General features: G+C 38.5%; 1 protein-coding gene across 2 annotated transcripts in view; it reads left to right on the top strand.

Moving 5' to 3' along the window:
* The first annotated feature begins 12,070 nt into the window (after positions 1 to 12,070).
* Positions 12,071 to 17,894, top strand: part of KPNA1 (karyopherin subunit alpha 1) — a 52,342-nt gene continuing 46,518 nt past the window's right edge. For both annotated transcript variants that reach the window (XM_009287103.1, XM_009287102.1), the window contains exons 1-4: positions 12,071 to 12,200; positions 14,815 to 14,922; positions 17,000 to 17,099; positions 17,638 to 17,732. In XM_009287103.1, coding sequence (XP_009285378.1) covers positions 12,072 to 12,200; positions 14,815 to 14,922; positions 17,000 to 17,099; positions 17,638 to 17,732 — 432 coding nt within the window. In that variant the 5' untranslated portion in view covers position 12,071. The remainder of the gene's footprint in view (positions 12,201 to 14,814; positions 14,923 to 16,999; positions 17,100 to 17,637; positions 17,733 to 17,894) is intronic.

The raw sequence follows: 17,894 nt of genomic DNA, 5'->3' as shown, positions 1-17,894 counted from the left end.
GGACGGGGACGGGGTGTGAGGAGGGGCAGTGCCGGGTCTCGAGGGGGAGGGGAAGGGAAACTTTCTCCTGGGTCTTCCAAGCTTGTCCGCTTTTTTTTCCCCTAGTGATCTTAGTCGGTCTTACAAAAGCTGTACCTTCTCCCTGCGAGCATCACCTCATAGCCTCGCTTTATCCCGGCTACAGCATTCTCTCTCTGACTGCCTATATGTGACGAAGGGTTTGTGCGTTCTCTGTAGCCGTGGTGGCCGTTTCCAATTGTCATGTCTCCGGAGACCTTATAACCAGCAGGAACTCGGCCCATTCATAATCTTTAAATTTGTATTGCTCGTACAAGAATACACGTAATGATGATTTTAAGCTTTGCCTCTTGAGGGCGTTTCACGAAAACTGAAACTCTGGGCTGAAAAGATAGGTCATGAGCTGTGAAAATACTGGGCTGCTGTTTCTGCAGAATTCCCAAATGGTGCTGAATGGTTGTGTTTAATAGTCCCTTTATTCAAACTGCTGTTTCTCTGGATTTTTTTGTTCGCTGGTGTATTTTCTGCTCTGACTGCTTGATGTTAACGAAAGAATTAACAAAGTTGGGATATGGCTATGGGCTATCGGAAATGGGATTGCAACTTTATTCCTAGAAACTAGATTTTTTTAAAGCTATTTTGTATATACCTGTGGCAATTAATAGTTAGAATAGAACGGTTAATAGAACACTGTGTAAATTAATAGTTTGAATCAAACTAATCTTTGGTGTATCTGTCCTTGTTTTTATTGTAACTTCATTATGTTGTTCTCACTGCAGCATTACCACATGCATTGACGTGTGAACTAGCTCGTTCAAAACAAGTTTGTTTCTACTTGAACTGTGGTTGCAACTTTTAATTACCCTTTAGACGTACCCATAGGCACAGGGAAAATGAAGAGTAGCTTGAAGCATGGTAACATAAGATGACATGCGAGATAGAGGCTTTTCTCAGAATGGGTTCCCTTGTCATAATCTTTCAAACAGATGCCGTGATGCTTCACTTCCAAGAAACATGGCTGTTTGGGGGGCTTAGGATTCTCCCCCTCCCCCCAAAACTTCTAAACAGAATCTTTGTCACATCCCATCTCTCATTCCAACACTGTACCGGGATGTTTACCTTTTACTGTCAGTGTGCCATCCATTGATTTTTTTTTTTTTCCTGATGTTACGTTCTCTGTGTTGATGTCTTCAGACCTGGCTCGCTTATGTGGTCCTGTATATTTAGCTGACTGCTGGTTCCTGGAGAAGTCACAGTTTAGTCCCTTTGTAAAGGGAAAGGCAGCAACAGCCCATGTCAGCAGCACTGACCAAAGACACTATGAGAACTAAAAGTACTACAGTCAGACGTTGTAGCAGTTTCTGAAAGGTTCTTTATAGAGACTTTTAAGTGTAAATGTTTATTTAACCAGATTGTTTGATAGTCTTATTTCAACTTCAGTGTTTCAATACAGTGCTCTCTTCTCTTCCCCCGCCCCCCTTCTGTTGAATAAGCTAAAGTGAACAGAATGGTACGTTTTGTTTTAGACTGCCCTGTATCTGGCAGGCTTGCTTTGATATCTTTCTGTTTGTCTCCTTCTCTGTGAGATTGTGGAATTCTTCTTCTGAAGTGTTTTACAAGTCCTGGAGGGGGCAAAGTGGGGGGCTTAACTCATATCCTTAAGAAAACAAAAGGAAACTGTACCTTTAAAGGCAACAGTAAAGAAGTTGCTAGGTTGGAAAATGTAACTTTCTGGCAAGAGGTGAGAGGTTGATGGCTGTAAAACAGTGCCCTCCAGAAAAATGGAAATCAAGTCTATGTGAAAAAGCATAAAATACAGCAGATTAAAAAAAAAAAAAGTGACGTGAATTAGGGTTAGGGTTTTAATGTACATTGGAAACATAAGGGGAAATAGAAGAGCAGCAGCAAATAGGTAAATTGAATGGATTTGTTTAAATAATTCTGAAGGCCAAAGGGAATAGGGGTGTGAGGGAGCCTAGTAGGCGAGGAGCAAGTCAAGAAAAATAAAAGACATTAAAGGAATTACTCACTTGATGAAATGTAGTGAGTGGCTGAAATATCTAAACAGGAGGTTCTGGAATGATGTAATGGACAAACAAGAAGTTAGAAAGACCAGACCACCTCTTTTTTTTCAGAGAACAAGAGTGGAAGTTGAACTGATATGAAAATTATCCAGCTTCATACTAAGGGGCTAAAGCCTAATGGAAGTTCTTGTTGAAATAATATAATAATACTAATGAAAAAAAATGCTGATGTAAACTGCAGAGATAAGGGGCAGCGATATGATAGCAAGTCAGTTTTTTTTCTGCTCTGAAGAAAAAAATCCATCCTTAGTCTGCTACAGTTTTTGAAGTCTGTCAAGCAAGTAGTGGATTAAACTTCTCTATGTTATTTCCAAGAATGAATGTGGGGTTTTCGACGTACAAAATGCCAGCAGTAGGATGCAAGGCCTGTAGAAATATCAGTACTTTTAAATTATTTTGAAGAAGGTAGAGAAACTTTGGAAAACCAGCAAAAATAAGTTTAAACAAAACACTTGGTGAAAGCCTCTGAAAAAAATAAAATCTGTAGAACAGTAGGGCTGGAAATTATATTATGCCACCTCATGAATGTCTTGAACTGCATTAAGCGTTGTGCAGGCTTAATAATTCATTATAAGGATAAGAAGTAGAGGTAGTCTAAGGCAGGTGACAGACAGTAGATTTTCTTTCAACAGAATTGGTTTAAAAAGGAAGTTAGTAGTAAGAGGGTATGAAAAAGTGGTAGGAAGTAATGGTAGATTGGACATCGCGTTATCAGTTGTGTTAATCCATTAATGTAAGACAGGAGTAAATGGAGCTCAGTGACATAGAAGAAATTTTAAATTGGGATAAAGTGAATACTTTCTTGAAACATAATTAATGCTTAGTGTTATGAGGAGGCAGAAGCTAAAAGCATTAGAATTAAAAGAAATACGACTGTATTCCTGGATGTATATAGAGAGTAATGGACTGAGTTTTAAGAGTATGCCGTAAGACTTAAGATTTAGCTAGTCACCAGCTGCTGAAAGCTTCCTTATGATCTAGAGTAATTATTTTCTCTTTTTCTATTTTTATTTGGTAGTTCAGTCTGCTTGCCAGGCTCAGCAGTAGGGATTCATATGTTCTGTGAGAAACTAACCAGTTTGACACACACAGATCTTTATTTTTTTTTACAGTCTGGGCATAAAGTTGAGATTATACATAAGTGATACGCTGATTTTAGAAATAAATATCCTGTGGCTAAACATCCTGAGTGTATTTATCTCCAAAGAAGGCATTGTAAGCCTACCAAACCTAGTGCTAAGGTTATACTTGAAAGAAAATTCACCTGTTTATATATGAAAATGTCATTTTGGCAAACAAACCACCTTTTGGTGGCACAAAAAACACAACTTACCTTTAAGTAAAGTCAGATAATAATGTGATTAGTATTAGATTGTTGTGATGTGTTTTTTGTCTGAAGCAGGATGAGATTGCCTCTTAAAAGATGCAGGACTCCTTCGTATAGCTTCCGCATGATAACCTCTTTAACTGCCTGTGTCTTCTTGTTTTACCTTTTTTTGTATTGCAAAATGATCAGAAAGGAAAAGAGGTGTGTTTGTGCATGTGCTGTGTGTTGGATTCGAGAGCTTTTGGTAGGAGGGGTACTAGGTGTAAATGGGATGAGGGAGGCAGAGAGAGAGTCGTCAGGCTTTAAAGTTCTTGTGGTTTTTGGCTTGATGCGGCTGATACATCAGTATTATGTGACTCTTTCGGTTGCTGATGTCCAAAGCTAGTATGAAATCAGTAGAATTTTGACCTACTGTTATTTTGTGCTTTTGCACACATATCTTCTATAATGCTGAGTCACAGCAACCAATAAATTTGTTGAAGGCAAAATTGTCATCGGGGAGGCATGAGGTAGGTTTGGTTTCAGTGCCTTCTGGCATTTACAACCCCAAACAAAAGTTGCTTGAAACTACAAAGTCAAATTAATTAATAATTTAGTTTCTTTTTAACCTAATTTGTTTTAAAGTGTCTGGGATTTCTTATTTTCATGATAAGAAATGCTGAAAGGTGCACTCTCATTCTCTTGTAAAGAATGTTTAGGGCATGTTAGGATGTTAGAAATGTTAGGATGATTTTTTTTCCTGACAGATGATGACTGTCAAATGATAGAGATGTTGTTTTTCAAATGGTCCAGTTTTTCGATATGATCTTACAGAAAATACATTGTGGGTCAGCTCATTCTGTAAGTGCAGGAAGGATGTGCTGTAATCTTAATCAAAATACAAATGAATCTCTGCTTTAAAAGAAAAACAGATTATGTTTTAGTTTGGCACACAGGCATAATCACTTTTGTTATTTTGTGTAGGTGGGCACGTTAAAGTGAGGTTATTTTTTTTAATGTTAGTATTATCCTGTGTGTCTGAAAAGTTTAATTCCCTGTCACTAGCTGCTTTGTTTTATGACTTGTGGGACCTTTTTGGTTTGAGGTTGATTGTGGACTGTGGGGTTATAGAAATCAGGATGAGGTTTTTTTCATTTAAACAGATATATTGCACTGCAATGACTTTGAATGCAGTAAAGGAATTTTGTGTTTGCAACTCAAATCAGAAAGTCTCAGTTAACAAATTTGAAGATGTTTTCCTTTTAAGTTGACCTGGCTTTGAGAGTCAGGTTTTTTGCCCTCTTGCTCAAGTTAAAAGCTTTCTGGAACTTTGAAAGCTGTATCTGCTGCCTCGTTAGGTCAAAATGGACCTTTAAAAAAACTGAACTCAAAACATCTTGGAAATATCTTTGTGATAGCCAATGTGTAGTGAAGTGCTAGATATACTGTGTATAATCTTTTATTGACACTCCCCCACCCCACCTCCCGTAAAACTGTTTTCCAATAAACCTTGTAAATGCATTACTACTTAATCTCTTCAGTGGTGTTTCTTCAAAAAAAAAAAAAAAAGAAAAAGCATAATCCTTAAACTTTTAAAAATTGACTTAAGTGCCCAGTTGTGTGGCTGTCAGTGCGCTTAACTGGTAGTACAGGCTGATGTGATGGATCAGTTTCTGAGACAGCACCAAGTGTCAGGTAATTCTATTTCTGTTAGTGTTTTTTTTGCTGCAACCAGAAATACGCTTCCTGGATTTTTTTATTTTGTTTCTTTCTGTGTGTTTTTTAGTGTAAAAAAGGATGATCAGGGGCCTGGCAAGCTGGTGTTGGCCTGATTTTAGGCAAGTCTCTTAAAAACCTATTTTTTGCAAGCACAGAAGATCTTTCTGAATGTTACCTGGGGGTATACTCAATTGACCCTTCAAGTTTAGTCATTTTGCAGAAATACCTTTCATATGGTGGTTGTTCATTTTTATTTTAACCACCTTTTCAGCCCTTTTTTCTTTTGTGGAAGATGAGGAGGTCACATTGTTGAAATGTGACATCCCTACAAACTTGGACATCAGGTATCCTCAACATTGTTCAGATAACACAGTTTATTTTCTTTTCTCCTTTTTTTTTGTTTGCTTTTGAGCAACAGTCAATATTGAGGCTTTTAATTTGTCTGTAATATCATGTTCCATATTGTGCAAAATTTTATGTCTTTTCAGGCCTTGCGTTAATTATCTTAAGTTTTAAGATTGTTCTCATTTTTAAGCAAGTACCAGTCCAACTTGCCAAGTGGTCTAGAACTAGAACATGCCAAATTTGCTATAGATGAGGTGGATTAGTACTTGGTTTGCTATTTCATAGGTTTATAAAGGTGCTAGAACAGAAACAATTGTGAATTAAGGCCTACTACTGGGCATGGAAGAAGACTAATAGGATTAGGAAGCCTGCAAAATAAAGCGGATTTGAAAGATACGGAGATGGGCAGCAATTCCATGAAGAAGTTCCCTTCTTCCAGTTTTTGACAGAAAGTCTGTAGAAGTCTGAACCCTGTTTCAAGGCTATATGTTCTATCCGTGTTTAGCTACGAGTCTTATATGTAAAGATGTACATTCAAATGTTGCACTTGAAGCTCCTTTAATCTTCTAGCCTTTTGGATAGCAGAAAGTGGTGGTTCTGTTTCTTCTCCATCACTTTTGTGTGATGGTTGCCCTACGAGTGTGGGTCCCTGCTATTCTGCATAAACTGCAGTCTGTCATTCCTGCTAGTGAATAGCGCTTGTGCCTGCTGCTGCAGCTTTCCCAAGCCACAGAAAATGAAATTCACGTGATCATTTTGTTTCCTTGTTAGTGCTAGGTTTTGATACATCATCAGCAAAACTTACTTTGCAGGTTTTTACAAGTACTGTAACTGTTAATTTTATAGTGCCTGTGAGACCTGTTTCCCAATCCCATTTTACAGCTAGAGAAAGTTAAGCAAAGGTTTTAGAAATCGTCTGTGTTGTGCTTGAACAATAGCTTTTTGTAGTTGAGATGGTTAAATATCCTTTCCTCTAGATGTCCTGAGCTTTATAAGAGTCTGAAGACATTTGAAATTAGGAAGTAACACCCCTGTCCCTCAGGTGATGTGGGTGTTTGTACTGATGGGCATTCCCATAGACTGCTGTAATCCGGTATGCTTTGTCAAATAATTTTGCAAAAGAAGCAGATACAGCCTCACCAAAATGTTTATCTGGTTGAGCCGGTTTTTCAAACAACAGGAGGTGGCAGTGAAGAGAGAATTCAGTCTGCTTGTTTTCTTTATTTTCTTTTTTCCCTCAGATAACACTGACAACAGTGTAGAGACTTGGTGGATGTGTTTTCATCTCTCTAGGATGATGGCAAATGTAGGATGTTGCTCTGTAAGTTTTTCCAGGGAAATAGCATTAATCCCAGGTGATAGTTTTTATCGTTCTACGCCCTATGTTACTCATGGTTTTATGATGAAGAGCTTTCGTTGTCTGTCACCTCCAAGAAAGCTGACAGTTTACTTCCACAAGATTTAAATACTTCTGTTAGCATCCTGAACCTCTTGCCTTAGAATTGCCAAAAAGCAAATTAGAAGGGCATTCCAAAATCTACACTTCATGGGGAAAAAAACCAAAGGCATTTGTGGCCAAAACGTTGGATTTGTAGGGAGCGTGTTGATGAGAGTAATGAATGACCAAGTGCTGCTTTCAGGGGAGTTTTAAATTGGATAGGTTTTCTAGTCTGTCACTAAGAGTGTCAGGAGATGATCCATCCTGTAATCAGAGCTCAATGAATTGCTCAAACATCTGTCCAGGCTGTACTGTAGGTATTTGGCATGATGTCAAGAAGCACGATTGTGAGGAAACTTTAATTCTCTAGGAGGTCTAGAGTCCTATGGCAGAGCCAATAAACAAACAAAGATCTCCTTGGAAGTAAAGGTTTTGTAGTGTAGCTGAACCATTTCTTACCTTGAATAATTCCAGCTTCTCTCACTGCTTGGAGTTCCATCTTGACAGTGCCGTTTCTGACATGGGTTGTCCTTTCAGAGCCAACAGTGCCTCTCGTATCTTTTCACTGTCTCTCTGGCAGCAATCTAAAGGAGACACAGCAGTTTGAGGGTACGGTAGAGCTCACAAGTATGCCTCCAGTGAGTCCTTTCCTTCTGACAACTGCCTCTGTTAGGAAACATAGACTGGTAATATGTCAGATCATGGATCTTCAAGATAACTTTTTTAGTCACTTACACCATTTCTCTTCAACCTCGTTGTCCACTCATTTTCAAAAGTCTTCCTCTTCCGATATATTTCCATTGGAAGGTAGAATTTCTTGTACAGGTCTACACTTCTGAAATACTTTTTTTTTTTTTTTTTTTTTTTTCTCCTTATTCCCACCCCTAATTCCAAAGAAGGAAGGTTTGTCTCTGACAGTCTTTAATAGCAGCAGTGTATTTGGTAATCTTAGTCTCAGTCATCTGGGTTATATATATACCATTATGCAGGCCTTGGTTTGTAAGGCCTTTATTTTTACATCTGGATACCTCTGACGTGTGGAATATCCAAGAGTATTAGTCACATGGCATTCCTTCTGGCAAAGTCCTTAAGTCTAGTGACAGTGATAACTGATTTAAGAAGGCAGCAAGTTCGTTTTTGTTCCTATCTAGATGGTTACTTGGGACAAGGTAGGTCATCACAGTAAGTGACTCTGTGTTTCCCAGTGCCTCTGAATTTCTTTGACTTGATGAGCAAGGAGAAAGGCAGTACTTCTCCTTTCTCCTAGAAATGTGTGCTTAGAACACATCCACATTTGGTAGGGTACTTGTCTTGATCAGCGAAAAATTTGGGGATCATCATTTCCTTAGGGAAATGCAGACATTCAGGAATAGATGGTGTTTTTAATTTTACTAAAAATCATTTTTTCATGGCAGCCAAACTGAGGAGGAGAAAGCAGCATATGGGGTTTGAGTGGTCCTGCACAAAACCCCAAAGTATACACCATGAAAAGTCCTCACCAGGTCGCCAGCGGTTTTTATCTGTAGACAGGAGTATGAAAAAAATGTGGAAAATACTACGCTATCTTTAGGAAAGAAAAGATGGGTAGAACATTTCCATGACAACCACCACAGATTTTCACCCGAAGTAGCATTAATTTTGATAGTTCAGAGAAGATCCAGGGTTTGCTATGGAGAAATTACCACGGGTGAATTTAAAGTGACCATTGAAAGATTTTTCAGTTATGCCACAACAAAGCTGCTGAAGATGAGTGAGGCAATTTGAAGTTGTTTTGCCTCTGTGGTTTAGTCTGGGGGAAAGGCTGCATCCTGAAAAATGGAAGAGGAGATTTATAGCAAACAATCCTTGGATGACTGTAACAACTAACATAGGATTGTTGTATTTTCAGTCCTAAAAAAATAATTTGTGTGCTCACACTGAAGAGGTCTAAAGATGCTAGCAGTAGATGCGGGCCACATGAAATCCTGGATGTGGTCATTGAATTTTTCACCAGTAGCTGGGGAACCAGTAAAAGAATGATCAAGAAAGAATTGATTTTAGGAGATATTGAGGATATTACAAAAGCTGCTTTTAGAAAATAACTTTGGATTTAATAGTTATACAGGTTAGATAGGCAGGTATATAAAATGGGTATGTGGCTATGTGTTGGGATTTTGTTTACTTACTACCAGTGAGGGACTACTATGAAATAAACTATTGAGCTCATTACTAGTTGAATTGATAACTTCTCAGTGGTGAAGGGAGCTTAGTTTTTTTCACATTTAATAGAAGAAACTGTCTTCCCAGTCATTTGGTGGTAGGAATTTGTAGGAAGGCTTTACTCCCAGGTAAAACACACTACGCTATTTTGAAAGGATTTTAAGCGTACAGATTACTCAAAAAATAGAAGAAGGTGTTAGTCAGCAAAGTGAGCTGTCTTGAAAGTCGGAAATGAGCATAGCCAAAAGTTGCAGCTAACGCTTGTAAAGGGTGTAATAAATAGAAGATAATTCTTGTGAAGCCGTTAGGTAGAGGGGTTGAGGTAAAGTCAGAGAATTCAAGTAAATCCTGTGCCTGTATTTTCAATAAATGAAACGATGATGTTAAGTACAACGGGAGAGGGCTAATAGAGCTCTGAGAGGAAAATGAAAACTATTACCTTAAAGTCAGAAGCAAAATTAATGGAAAGAAATTAATACGCAAGTTGGGAGATGAGGGGAAACTAGGTAAATAAATACAATAAGGAAGAATATGCTAAGGAAACTTGCTGATGATGAAGTTGGATGGTGTCATTGATGTTTAGAAACACTGGAACATCATACGGAGGAGCTACATAATAGAAATGAGGTGAAATTCAGTATTAAGAAATGAAAATGTTCCCTGTCAAGGATTTATTTAAATTAAGAACTTTTAGGCATTGAAAGTGAAGGTGTGAAATGACCACAGGAGCTATCAAAGTCCTGAAATCCCAAATAAAGGCAAATATAGTCTTGTGAGTTTGAGAAGACATGTTCCAGACAAAAATGGAGAATTATTAATAATGTCACGGAAGGCCTGAGATCTTACCTGGACTGTGGTGTGTGCCTGTGTGTGTTCATGCTCAAGGGCAGATGGGCTAGAGTGGCTGCAAAGCTGTTTTCCTGTTAGGCGTGTCCTTTTAGCTCATGGTTGTCCATCTGGTGCTCGGGTTCATTTTGCTGATTCTAAAATATACCAAATATTTCTTTCAAAATGTTTTAGAAACAAAAGAAATTTTGTACTCTGAGTATTTGTTAGCCCGGGCTTCTTTTTACAGTTAAAATCCAGGACTTCCCCAAATAGTTTGTATGTTTAATATACAGGTAGTAGTCACTTAAACTAAAAACGGGAAGAAAATGTTATTGCCAAACATATTGTAAGAAACATGAACACTTTAAGCTCAGACACCTAAACACAGGAAGAAAGGGGTCTCTAAGCTGGTAAGAATGATGTGGGGAACTTCTGGCGTTCTGAGATTTACCTTTTTGTACGACCTTTATTTTAAAAAAAAGCCATTTCAGGAAGAGCCTTTTCAGCAGAATTAGGCTGCTGAATTACTTACCTATACGCTCAGGTTTTTATGTTGCATTCAGTGCAATCTGTGACTGACTGATCTTGAATACAGTAGTTTTGTGTCTCTTAACAGTTTTTTAAATCTCAGTTGGCAGAATACAGTAATGCTTGAAGTGATGCCCGAAATGTCTTCTGTGAAAGTCAGTTCTGATCATCAGAATTCTTATAAAAGGTTGTCAAGTAGCAGCAACTTAAAAAGAGGCTCTAACAAGAAGCGTGTTTGGGTATCCTCTTTTTTTTAATCTCTTAAAACACTTTGTGCTAACAAACAAAAAGAGTTTAGAGTAGACTCGATTATACCTTTGATGTATTTTAAATAGGAAACCTAAGCTGTTGAGAGTCTGTATACACTCGTGTTGCTCCATTTTAAAGTAAAAAGTGCACAGGAGATCATTTATCACCTGGTAATTCTGTGCTTATGGAATTTGAGCACTATACCAGCTACTAGGAAGAAAATTAACTCTATCCCAGCCGAAACCAGGACAGTAGCATATTTAATACAACATGTTAGGGCATTTGAAAGAGACCTTTAAAAGCCCTGTGGAGTAACTTTTTATATAGTATAGTTTCCTAAATTTTGTATTACGGAGTTGCAGATATTTACAATGTATTAGAGATTCTGCGTCTGCATGAAGATGCATGGAAGTACCAAGATGTTTAGAATTTGGTTCCCAACCTTTTTTGGATTTAAAGGGGGCATGTAAGGAGGGAAGTAGCAGCAGAATGGAGCACTCAGAGTAGAGACCTGATCCACAGCCCGTTGATTTAAGGGGGGCGTGGCCTTTCCACACAGTTTTATAGCTATTGTTTTATGCTAAGTAACTCCAAAGTGCAGCATTGTACATGTGAAAATCATCATGGGTAGCTATAAATGCTGATCCACTTGGAAATCATAGACTGAAAAAAGGCCCCTCTGCATGAACAGTGGCAGGATTAGAGGCTGGGGGTGGGGAGGAGGGGAAAAATAGCACTGCTTTCTCTGCAGGAGTGAGCATTTTCAGTGGTTAAACCATCCTCACCTAAAATTTCTCTCTCCATTTCATTTTTCTTGTAGGCTGTGTCTGGATAGAAGGAACACAGGGTTGTGTTGAATTAACTTAAAATGTGGATTTGGAGTGCAAAAAAGCCACTGTACTGACTTGCAAAGTGAATTAAGCTAAAAAGCAGCTAAGACCCCTTCACTTCTGAGTGAAGACAGGGGAATATAATTAGTTTGGCTAATTCTCTGTGTGGAGAAATGTTAAGATTTATTAGTGCAGGTTTTTTTTTTAGCCCAGGCTGTATACTCTGCCTTATAGATCTCAGTTCTTTCTTAATAAAATATTTCATTTATTCATGCCTTGCAGCCTCAGAGAGTAATATAAAAGTTTGTTGGTCTGATGTGAAGAACTGGCACACAGAAGTGACGATTCTGTGAAATTTTGTTTTACACCTTCTAAGTTATTGGAAGTTAGGTGACAGGATATAGGAGGGCAGTGGCTGGAAGCGCATGGCTACAGAGATTAAGAGAGGGAGACAGAATATAAAATGATGTGTTATTGAAGAGTAATTGTTTTCTGACTTCTCTTTTTAATTGCATTGTAAAGGAATCATGACGACCTCAGGAAAAGAGAATTTCCGACTGAAGAGCTACAAGAACAAATCTCTAAACCCTGATGAGATGCGTCGCAGGCGGGAAGAAGAGGGTCTTCAGCTACGGAAGCAAAAGAGAGAGGAACAGGTACTGTACTAGAGTTGCAATAACCATAACCAGTCCTTGAACAGTCTTGTCTTGCACTGTCTCTGGCTCTTTGCTTCTCCCAAGCACCTTCTTAGTTGTTCCTGCCCTGCCAAATTCATACATAGTCAGTCTGAAATCAGTCACTTGCAGACTTTACTGTCTCTTCTGCAGGCTCTACAAAACTTAGTGAGTGCTCCTCATTCACTCAAGTGTAAGATTGGCCAGAGCAGCTTAAAGATGATATGAGCAAAGCTGTCTGACCTTGCACTGAACGTGACTGAGGAACTCCTGTTTTGCTTTTTGTTTATGGGTTTTGTTTTTTTTCTTTTTTTTTTTGCTACCTGAGTTGTGGTGGCTCTAATCTCTGTTCAAAGAATGGCAAGCTGGGGTGAAATGGAAGGAAACATTGCAGCTGGAATAGGAGGAGGAGAAGGTCTGACCAAGTCCTTATAAGTTGCAGTAATGATTTTCTTGAGGGAAGAAATAATTTGTTGACCTGATTCTTCTCAGTTTTCTGTCTTTTAAGTTTCAGTTCATTTATGAATTTACAAAAGTTCATGCTATGTTTATGCCTCTAAGGCTGGTACCTTAAGTAGTGGATTTAGTATATGTTGTAAGCAAAATGATTGACAAAAATGCTTGGAAATGAAGCTTCTCTACCTGCTCGTGTCTTGCTAGTTCTCACTGCTTCATTCATGTTGCAAAGTAGCAGGTGCTCTGCAGGTTTAATCAGGAAACAGCAGCAGTGACAAGACATGATGAAAACCATCTTCTGATAAAAACCAGTAGCACTGAACAGTTCTTCCGTTTGTTCTTGTGTTCACTGGAAGCTTTAAGGGATTGGTTCAATTTCAAACAAAGTTATAATGAAGCCTTTTTCATCAGTGTTGAGGTTTCTGGAGTTAGAATGAAGATAGTAATATGCTTGTGTTTGGAATGGCAGGTCAAGTCTGTAATCTGTTCTGCTTAATACTGTTTTCGCAGTGTCAATACCGGATGCTTTCAAGGAAAGGTAGGGGAGAGTTCTGAGAGGGAGTGGCAAGACTTGTTGATTTTGCTCAGTATCTGCAGGTAGCATTTCCAGACTACTGGTAGCACAGAATGTCATCGGTCTTACTTTGTAAAGCCATTACTAAATTAGGAAGACGATGAGTCATTTTCTGTCTTATCTGTGCCTCTGACCTGCCTTGGACCTGATTACCACAGGTTGGCTAAATAAAGTGTGTGGCAGTATTTCCTTCTGTTAAGGAAAATTGTTAGTCCTAACTGGACTAACAGTGGAGCAGAAGTGGAGTTGCAAGCAGAGTCTGCAGCTCTACAATTTCAGACCTTGTACAGGTACTTCTCTTTTATGTATTTGGCACATAGCTCATTGAAGTTTGTTTAAAGTCCCCTTTTTTTGGGTTTTGTTTGTTGTTTGTGTGGTGTTTTTTTTTTTTTAAGCTGAACAACCCCACAAAAATAACGTCAGGCCTCTGAATTTTCACGTATCTTGGCAATGTATAAATTTTGGTTTAAGATTGTATTTGAGCACGTTTGTTGAGCTTGAGTGGGCACATCATACAGTGGCTTAGAAGGAATAGCATTCCATAAGGATGCCTATCACTGACCTAGGGTTGCTATAGACTTAGCAGTTTTACATACTGTTTCCTCCCCATCTTCTCGGGAGATGAGTAACAGCAGGTCTGTGTCAGGACTCTGTCTTGCCTATCTGCAGTGGTGCAAATCTGACATGGCTCAATGCTGGAGTCTTGCTTCCTGAACTCAACAGGCCTAGCAGCACCCCCAAAGCCATCTTGTCATTGCTAATGTTTCTTCCAATGAGACAGCTGCATTAAGGGGAGAAGCTGTAGCCTCTCTAGCTCTCCTCATGACATCTCAAACTGGGTACCTTCTCTAAGTGGTAGCAACCAAATTCCGTTCTTCCCAGTATAATTTCAATCCCATGTGATCATCCTCCAAAGCCCTCTTTTTGCCACCGTAACTCAATTATCCCAGCCTCTGCAGGCATTCTACAAAGATCTCAAGTTGCGCCAGGGGAGGTTTAGATTGGATGTAAGGAAAAATTTCTTTACTGAAAGAGTGGTTAAACATTGGAACAGGCTGCCCAGGGAAGTGGTGGAGTCCCCATCCCTGGAGGTATTTAAAAGACGAGTAGATGAGGCACTTAGGGACATGGTTTAGTGGACATGGTGGTGTTGGGTCGACGGTTGGACTCGATGATCTTAGAGGTCTTTTCCAACCTCAATGATTCTATGATTCTATGATCTGTTATACACAGCAATTTTTCAGGTCTTTGAGCCTCAGCATCCTCTGCAAGAAACCAATTGTCTGGAAGCTAGAGATAGGTTGTAGATGGAGGGGGATGGTGAAGAAGAGAAGGGAATATCAGTGAGAATTTTTCAGAAATGTTGGGAACCAGTACAGCACGTTGCTGTTTTCATTTACTCTATGACTAAACTTTCTCCATTTACTGTCAGGAGGAGTCCTGTAGCCAGTACACTAGCTTCTTTCAGGTTGTAAGAATTTTGTATTGCATTTTTATTGCAGCCTAACACAACATGCTGTGTATATATTGGCTATATAATATACGTTAAATACTTTCTCTCTTTAGTTGTTTAAACGCCGAAATGTTGCAACAGCTGAGGAAGAAGCGGAGGAGGAAGTGATGTCAGATGGTGGCTTCCATGAGGCTCAGATGAACAACATGGAGATGACTTCTGTAAGTGATGAGAAAGGATACAGTGTTTGTTGAAACTGGGCAGGCCTGTTTTGCAGTGACTTTGAGGGGAATGGAATTCCAGAAGAATGTGGAAAATGGCATTCAAAGAGCTTATGGACAGCTCTTGAACACCTATCGGTGAACTGCCCTGAAACAGGTTACATGAGAGAAAAATGTTATGGATAGAGTGAGTGGTTGCTCAGTGGATATGTTTTCAAGAAAGTTAAATAAAATGTCATTGTTCTAGGCAGGCTGATTACTTCCTGGTTTTGGTGTTTACCATTATGGGTGATTTTATCAACTGTTGCCCGGAGTTGTTGGGTTTTTTTAATCTGGAATTCATAATACTTGAAACATGAAAATACAAACCAGGCAATGTGTTATTACAGTTTACAAAGTAAAAAGGGGCTCAGTGGAAATCTTTGTTAGCGGACTTTCAAGTGGCACCATTTTTAGCCAGGGTGTTGGAAACACAGCTAGACCTAGCTTATCTATCTGCATGTGTCCTTGAACTCCTTTCCAAGCTGGAATTTCATCCTACAGAAAAAACTTTTAGTGGAAGTTAGACTTTTCTGCTTTCTCCCTGTTTCTTTACCATAGTCCTTTCCCTGGAAAGAAAAATGGTAAGGGATTCAGGCTGTAACAGAGAAGTTTAAGGAAAGTACAGTCCTCACTTAAAAGTCTGACCACTGATCTTCACACTTTTGTCTGTATTCAGAGGATGCAAATGATGTTTTCATAGAAATCAGGCTAGGCTTGTTTTCTGTTGGTGGTTATACCAGCCTTGAAAATTACTGAGAAACAGAGAAATCTATAAACAGACTTTTAGTGGAAGTTAGACTTTTCTGCTTTCTCCCTGTTTCTTTACCGTAGTCCTTTCCCTGGAAAGAAAAATGGTAAGGGATTCAGGCTGTAACAGAGAAGTTTAAGGAAAGTACAGTCCTCACTTAAAAGTCTGACCACTGATCTTCACACTTTTGTCTGTATTCAGAGGATGCAAATGATGTTTTCATAGAAATCAGGCTAGGCTTGTTTTCTGTTGGTGGTTATACCAGCCTTGAAAATTACTGAGAAACAGAGAAATGCCTATAAACAGTGTGGTAGATCACTAATAGAATATATTGTTTTATTCTTCAAGATAGTCTTTAAACGTCAGACAAGTCCTAAATACCATTTAATTATTTGTGTGGAAGCTTATATGAAATTAATAGTAAAAAGTAAGAAAAGGAGCCTATCTAATTGAGATAATACTACCATTATGCACTTTACTATTTTAAATATCATTAATTTCAGGATCTTAACAGTTGGAGCTGTTAGCTGTTACAGACAAAGCTCAAGTATTTTCAGCACTGTCATCTGTCTCCCTACTTATCTAACGATTTAGATCAGAAGAAGTGGAAGAAAAAATCTGACTTCCCTTATGCTTCTTTACATGGGTTTACATGTGTGATGAACAGAATGTCAGATTTTACCTGGCATAAGAAAGGTTGCTGATTTAATTTAGCCGTATTAGTGGAAACCGTCAGTATTATGGAAAATTTAATACTCTTACTTGATTATGATGACAAGCATTAGGTTTGTCAACTCTTCTAAAACTGACAGGTCCTATACATTTTGGTGTAAGAGAATGAGTCAAAATGTACATGTTACAGAACTCTAAACAATAGCATAATCAAAGTGGTGTTCTTGCATAACAGTAATTGCTATTCCAATTTAAACTACCTTTTGTTGAAGGTGACAATTTTACATTTATTTTAGAGGAGGGGAGATAGAAAAAAAGGGGAGAGAATACCGGTGAGAGATTCTGAAGAGTAATTTTCTTGCCATATCTTAAGTAAAACTTTAATTTTGGCTTCCAGAAAAGAAAGACTACATGTAAGAATGATGCTGCTTATGTAGATGTACATGTATGATGACACATTTGTTGTCCATAATGGTCTTATCTAGGTTTTTACTCAGTAAGAGAGAAACCTGATACCGGTTTACCAGATGTTGTAACCTTTTTACCACTAATCCCAGATTTTGTTTTCCCTCTTGCTCTCTCTCACTCATTCTGTCTCCCCCACCTGAATCCTAGAGTGCAGTCATCACCTCTGATATGATTGAGATGATTTTCTCCAATAGTCCAGAACAGCAACTTTCAGCCACCCAGAAGTTCCGAAAGCTTCTTTCTAAAGGTAAGGGCTGAAATTACTTGGAGAAAAATGTAGAAACGTCCCTGGCATATGTTTTTACTTTGACAGCAATAAAGATTGAGTTTCATACAGAAATTTCTGGATGAAGCTCTGTTTTGCAAAATGTCAGCTAGATGTATGTAACAGTCACTTCTCTTGAAATCTGTATAACTACTAAGTGATGCAGATGTGATGTCTACTCTTTAATGTAAGTTTAAATATTGTAGGCAGTGTCTCTGGCTCAAATATGCTGATACACTGAAGTTTCTCTGCATGCGTGCATGCCAGAGTGACCTCATAGAACAGCTGCTGTGAAGTTGGTCTGCCTAAATTACTGAGTGCATTAGTGTTTTGAATCACGTTACCTTGTTACCCCAAAATTCAAGATAGAGTCGTCTTATCGTGACAGATAGGAATCCATTGCCTTTTAGTAAAGGTAAAGCAGTATTGTAGAAAAAGAACACACTCTCAGAAAAGAGGAGTCAGTATGTCATTGGATATTATTTTGATGCAGTCTAACTTTGCTTTTTATTTTAAATAGAACCAAATCCCCCAATAGATGAAGTCATAAGCACACCAGGAGTGGTGGCCAGGTTTGTGGAGTTCCTCAAACGAAAAGAAAACTGTACATTACAGGTATACAAATATAAATATGTCTATCTTCCTATATTATGAAGGCATTTGGTGATGCAAATTAGGTAGGAAAAAAAAGAGTAATTTGTTTAATTAGCTGTACTTCCTTTCTTCCTTCACTAGGTTAAAAAAGCTATTTTTATCTTCAGGGTTTCCAGCAAGACC

The sequence above is a fragment of the Aptenodytes forsteri genome, unplaced genomic scaffold, assembly GCF_000699145.1.
Source record: "Aptenodytes forsteri isolate BGI_AS27 unplaced genomic scaffold, ASM69914v1 Scaffold216, whole genome shotgun sequence".
NCBI classification, from domain to species: domain Eukaryota; kingdom Metazoa; phylum Chordata; class Aves; order Sphenisciformes; family Spheniscidae; genus Aptenodytes; species Aptenodytes forsteri.
The sequence above is the reverse complement of the archived record's forward strand: the minus strand, read 5'-3'. Positions and strand labels throughout refer to the sequence as shown.